General features: G+C 36.1%; 2 protein-coding genes across 3 annotated transcripts in view; both read left to right on the forward strand.

The window, feature by feature from the left end:
• Positions 1-6345, forward strand: part of LOC106872079 (zinc finger protein 239) — a 70244-nt gene that overhangs the window by 27432 nt on the left and 36467 nt on the right. The gene's annotated exons all lie outside the window — the stretch shown is intronic.
• Positions 3300-6339, forward strand: LOC128251079 (zinc finger protein 117-like). Of its 2 annotated transcripts, XM_052977427.1 has the most exons (3): positions 3300-3683; positions 4009-4154; positions 5196-6339. In XM_052977427.1, the coding sequence occupies exon 3, from the start codon at positions 5552-5554 to the stop codon at positions 5972-5974; it is 423 nt and encodes a 140-aa protein (XP_052833387.1). In that variant the 5' UTR covers positions 3300-3683; positions 4009-4154; positions 5196-5551; the 3' UTR covers positions 5975-6339. The 2 variants fall into 2 exon arrangements, with proteins under 2 accessions (XP_052833387.1, XP_052833386.1); XM_052977426.1 differs by lacking the exon at positions 4009-4154.

The raw sequence follows: 6345 nt of genomic DNA on the forward strand, positions 1-6345 counted from the left end.
TATATATATATATATATATATATATATATATATGTGTGTGTGTGTTATTTCTTTACTACCCACAAGGGGCTACACACAGAGGGGACAAACAAGGACAGACAAACGGATTAAGTCGATTATATCGACCCCGAAAGGACGAAAGACAAAGTCGACCTCAGCGGAATTTGAACTCAGAACGTAGCAGCAGACAAAATACTGCTTAGCATTTCGCCCGGCGTGCTAACGTTTCTGCCAGCACATATATATGTGTGTGTGTTTACCACATTCTCAATCTCTCTCTAAAGGAATATAGCTCACCCTGAGTGTGTTTGTGTGCGTGTCAATGTATGTGTATGCATGTATATAAAGAATTTCATTAGGATGTCAGTGTAATTTCAAAACGTTACCGTATATACTCATGGATAGACCACACTAATGGGTACGTCATGTCGTTAGTTTAGGAGTTGCCAAAGAAGCTATTTACAGTTCACTTGTGTTGGAAAGCAAAAGTGGGGAAAAGAATTGTAATAGCGATGGTGATAAAAGAAGGAGCAACTTTACTAAATCAGGGATTTTCATAAATTGTATTTATGCAATGAAAATTAAAGTATTTCCCAAACTTTTAGATTTGTTTTGATTTTATAATTTTCACCTCATTTCTTTCCTCTTTACCAAAACTCATCTTCCTACTGACAACCCTACACATTATTCTTTCTTGAACATTGCATCCCCTAATTACTGTATATTTATTGTTTATTATCTTTTAAATGCTTCACTCATTAAATATGTTATACGATATCATAAGTTGTGACGTTTTCATACACAGGAATATTGTAAAGTTGTCAAATATGTACATAATGACATCAAGTATAAAACAGAAGAGACCATAGAGGCATACGTATAGTTTGATGCCCCATCCCAGACTGCTTCCTTATTTGTTACTGAAAAGTAGTTTCTTTAAATTAAACTTTGCAGAGATAAGTTTTCAAACGTCCAGATTTGGAGAAAATTCTGATCATTCTCAGCCCCACCCTGATTTTGACAACCCAAACTTTAGAACTTGAGGAAACCTACCAGCCACTTGTTCACCTATGAATTTGGTGACACACAAGCCAGATTGGCTACATTCTCACGAGAAAGCAGGATATGCAGATACTTGTAAATGCAAAGTCATTCCCTGGTAAAGAATGGATTTAAGAACAATATAGGTTAGCAATTAATGATTTTGAGACATAGAGCTTGAAGAGAAAGTCCTAGAAACTTAGCTGATCCTTAAAACAGTTGGAGGGGTGATCTACTAATTAAAGCCTTTAACAAAAAGGAGGAAGTGGAGATATATAAGATAGAAGGTATTTGGAAGTTCTTGGGAGACAACCGATATAGAGCTGCTGAACAAATCTGTAGCTGGTCTAAAATGCCAGTCAAGTCAAAGGTGACAGGATGGTGGAACAGGGAAGTATACTGAGTAATAAAAGCAAAGAGGCATTCTGGGAATGTTTGGAAGAATGGGAACAGCTGGTAGCTGGAAGAGAAGCTAGGAAACAACTCTATTTACCAAAGGGAAAAAACAGAAAAGAAGTATGCTGATATTTCACAGTTTCATCAAATTTATGAAGTGTTCTGATATTCTGGTTTGCAGGAATTGAAGTTTGGGATGTGTGTGCAGATGAATAATTGCAGACTTGCATTCACTGATTGTAAAAAAGAGACAGGCATGGAAGTGCAAATATGAAAGGCTACTAAATGTGAGAGAGCTGTCCTAATGTGAACATGAGAGGGTCCAGCCATTCTTGTTGGTAGCAGTTAAGGTTATGAAGACTGTGGTAGCCCCTTGTCCATTAGGAACTACTTCTAGAGCATAAAATATGTGGCATGTTTGGATAAACTAAACAACAGCTTCACGGAACACCCAGTGCCATAATCTAACACTGCTTAGTATTTCTCCACTCATGGTAAGGGGAAGAGATGCAGCCAACCTCCAAATAAAGTAAATACATTTCATCAGAAGGAGGGCAGCCAGAATGAACGCGATAGCTGGAAATTCATTTACTGCCTTCGCAGCCTTCAACCAACGCCAGCAATAACCACCATGGAACGTCTGATGAAGGATTTTAGATCCAAAAGCGCTCACATATGACAAGTTATATTTAACCCCAAAACTAGCAACAAAGTTATACACACAACACACTCCACTGGTAGGTACCCTTTATGTATCTATTTCCATCCATTTATCTATTCGTCTATCTGTATATCTATCCATCCATTCAACTATATGCCTATCTATCTGTCTCTCTGCCTGCCTACCTCCCTATCTATCTATCTATCTATCTATCCGTCTGTCTGTCTGTCTACCTACCTACCTACGTATCTATCTATCTATCCATTCATTCATTCATTAACCTATTTATCTATCATAAAACCGTTAAACATTGGAAATTTCTGTATTACCCCTTGAGACTTTTGAAATATCTTTTAAACTTTAAAAAAAAATTTCTGAAAAAGTCAAAAAGAAAAACCTGGAATTTTAAGCTATGATTTCCAAAAGTCTGCTCAGAGTTCATGTAATCTATGAAAAACTCGCCCTTTCACGCTGCCTCAGCTCCTCACCATTTTTTCATTTCTTCCATCATTTTTCCATTTCGTTACTTTCCCTCTTTAGCTTTTCGTTTCGCCATCGCTAATTGCTAATTTCTTAATCGTCACTTTCTTCTACCCATTCGTTCCTTCCATCAGGTTCACAAGCGCCTTAATTCATACCCATCCTAACATCTCATACTCATACCAACTTCTCTTAGCTTAGCGTCCCCTGTTTCTTTTTAACATCATCATTTAACATGTGTGTTCCATGCTGGCATGGGTCGGGCAGTTTGACGAGGATCCAATGAGTTGTGGACTGCATTGTGCTTTAGTGTTTGCTTAGACATGGTTTCTAGGTCTGGATGCATTTCTAACCATTTTACACGCAGTATTGTGTGCTTTTCTCGTGTCACTAGTACCACCGAGGTCAATGTAATTCGTGAGTCAACAAACTGTAAACATTACTTAAAAAAACGGAGCCACAATGAATGGATGAATTGTTATTGTGGCTAAAACTTACAAAACTAAATCGAATTATGGGGGAGGTTAAAATGCCTGTTGTTATGAAGTGTCACATTTATACAGTTACGTTTCCATGTGGGCGGAGGTAAAGAATACGTACACCACCGGTTTTCAGCGTAACAAAAACCTTAACCCTAAACCCGAACCCTAACTACCGGGTGTGCGTATTCGCCCCCCCCCCCCATGTGAATACGAAACATGTCTAGTTAAGATATTACTTTGCGAGAATGATTTACTGCAGATATTAGGACCAAGATGGCAAGGAACACAACAGAGAAAGGACTGGAAGGATATGGTGAGCAGCGCCGTAATGGTAACATTCGTGAGAATGGTCGATACGTTTAGATATAAACTACTCACATAGACACACATCAACAGCAATATAATGATATATATATAAAGGGAGATAATAACACTTAACCGTTTTAAATATTTCGGAAAGGAGATACGCATGTGCATTGAAAGTACTTCATGTCGGTGTCTGGTTAAATGTGCTATGCGTCAATTTCTCTTAATCATTTATAATATTACAATACGTACTTATTTCTCAACTACGACACAACCATATCCGGTACTACTAAAGAAGAGTGGTCTCCAACGCGCGGGTAGAGTGTTATTTTTATTCGATTTGTTGTTGTTTTTATTATTTATTTACGTTTAGAAGTTAACAAAAACAGGTTGAGTGTCGATTTTTTTATTTTTTTATTTACGTTGTTTAGAAAAAAAATTATTTTGTTCACAAAAATTTAATTTTAAAAAAAATGTATGAAGTTAACAAAAACAGGTAGTGTGTTATTTTTATTCGATTTGTTTTTTTTTAATTTATTTACGTTGTTTAGAAAAAAAAATTTATTTAAAAAAAATTATTTACTTTGTTTAATTGTAATATTTGTTTTAAAAAAAAAAATGTATTTTTGATAATATATTCAGCCATTTCAACCGTAAAAAGAGCGCGCATTTACTAATTTGCAAGCGCGCGCGCACTTGTAGGATCGACTACTCACGACTAGCTAGCGCGGACGCGCATTGGGGACCACTCTTCTTTAGTAGTACCCACTATCTTTTATGAAACATCCGTAAGTATTAAACAATGAAAATATTCAATGTTTTTAATTCTGTAGACGTTCGGTTTTTGGCGCGTCGATTCTTTGTGTCTCTTCTATGTTTTATGAATGAGAGATGTGCAGGATTTAGCTGCTATTTCTAACTATGGAAAACAAATGTCCATGATGTGTTTGAGATTTGGATGCTGAGTATAGCCATTCGTCCACCTTTCGTTTTAACTTGCAGAACTGTTATCGATGTTCGTTAATTTCCGTAAATTTATCTTTATTTACTTTCGTTTTCATGACATGTGGAAGGCCACATTTGCTTTGAAACAAGTTATATTTCTGGACAAAGACTAATGTTAGTGTCCACTATTCCGTAGTTTTATTTTGACGCTGTTACACAGCATGAAGAAGTCAGTGTAGATTACAAATATGTCAGCTTCACACAAGATTCTGTGATGTAAATTTTAATAAATTAAAATGTTAAGTTCATCATCTTTTAATGTCCATTGTCCATGCTGGTGTGGTTGGATGGTTTGACCAAGGCTTGCAAGCTGGGGAGCTGCAGCAGACTCCAGTCTGATTTGTCATGGTTTCTACTGGATGCCCTTCCTGTTCCCCACCCCTTTACAGTGTGCTTTATGTGGCACTGCTTGGGTTTTTTACGTGGCACCACACAGACACTTTAACATGACAGCACTTGTACATGTCACGGCATGGCTTCATTTATGAGGAATGGCCACAAATGGTTTTTACCACCAGAGGGACAAATCTTAACTCTTCTGTAGTGGAGTGTGGATCTTCTTGAGTACAGCAAGGCACCAGGAATCTTGGTCGTTTCTCATCTTACCTAAAAGGTTCTTCAGTGTTTCATCCCATGTCTTTCTGGGTGTCCCACTTCCACATGTTCACTCTACTTGTAGAGATCAATGCTTCTTTATGGACATGTTGGCATCCAGTTGAATTCTTAAGAAAAATGCTTATTTCTACAGTTCAACTCAATAGAAATGAATCTGTATATTTTAAGTAGCCTTTACATCTTGTACTTTTGTTTCTATATAATTTCAGAACATCAGATGACAAGGATGTAACTGATGAAATATCCTCAATATCTACCATGTTTTCAAGGCTACAGGAAAATATTATATGAAACAGATGTATCAGATTCTTTCTACAAGTCTGTGAAAGAATTCCTGTGAAACATTTACTCTGAAATAATATTATTAACCAAATTTGTGAACATCCCTGACTGAATTGTCAAGAAGAGGAGCCTGTGTACTAATTAAAGTTGGATAAATTTATGTAAGTGTTGCTAAACAAATGTAACACTGGACAGAAATGCAGCAGTAGAAGTATTTGTAAAGAATAAAGTCTAAGAAGAAAAGCAAGAAAAATATATAAACTGGTATTCGAGAGGAAAAGTAATGGAGAAGAGTGAGAAAATTGTAGAATTGATTTCCTCTGAACCCAAGATAAAAGAGATAAGATCATATGACTGTGATATCTGTACAAAGTCCTTCTCTCAAAAAAGTAGCCTACTTAGGCACAAACATATTCATACAGTAGAGAAACCATATCATTGTGATATCTGTGGTAAATTATTCTCTAACAGTGGTCATATGACCTTGAACAAACGTACTCATACAGGAGAGAAGCCATATCATTGTGATATCTGTGGCAAATCATTCTCTCAAAATAGTAACTTAACGAAACACAAACTTATTTATACAGGAGAAAAACCATATCATTGTGATATCTGTGGTAAATCTTTCTCTAAAAGTAGTTACTTATCTAGACACAAATATATTCATACTGGAGAGAAACCATATTATTGTGATATGTGGTAAATCATTCTCTCAAAGTAGTGATGTATCTAGACACAAACGTATTCATACAGGAGAGAAACCGTATCATTGCGATGTCTGTGGCAAATCATTCTCTCATAGTAGCACTATAACTAGACACAAACATACTCATACAAGAGAGAAACCATATTATTGTGATATCTGTGGTAAATCATTCTCTCAAAATAGTAATGTCATGAAACACAAACAAATTCATACAGGAGAGAAACCATATCATTGTGATATCTGTGGTAAATCATTCTCTGAAAGTAGTAAATTAACTAGACACAAATCTATTCATACAGGAGAGAAACCATATCACTGTGATATCTGTGGTAAATCATTCTCTCAAAGTGGTAACTTAGTTACACACA

The sequence above is a fragment of the Octopus bimaculoides genome, chromosome 28 (genome assembly GCF_001194135.2).
Source record: "Octopus bimaculoides isolate UCB-OBI-ISO-001 chromosome 28, ASM119413v2, whole genome shotgun sequence".
In the NCBI taxonomy this organism is placed as follows: domain Eukaryota; kingdom Metazoa; phylum Mollusca; class Cephalopoda; order Octopoda; family Octopodidae; genus Octopus; species Octopus bimaculoides.

Coding starts and splice junctions, on each gene's coding strand:
- LOC128251079 (XM_052977427.1), top strand. CDS start 5,552: ATGGAGAAGAGTGAGAAAATTGTAGAATTGATTTCCTCTGAACCCAAG.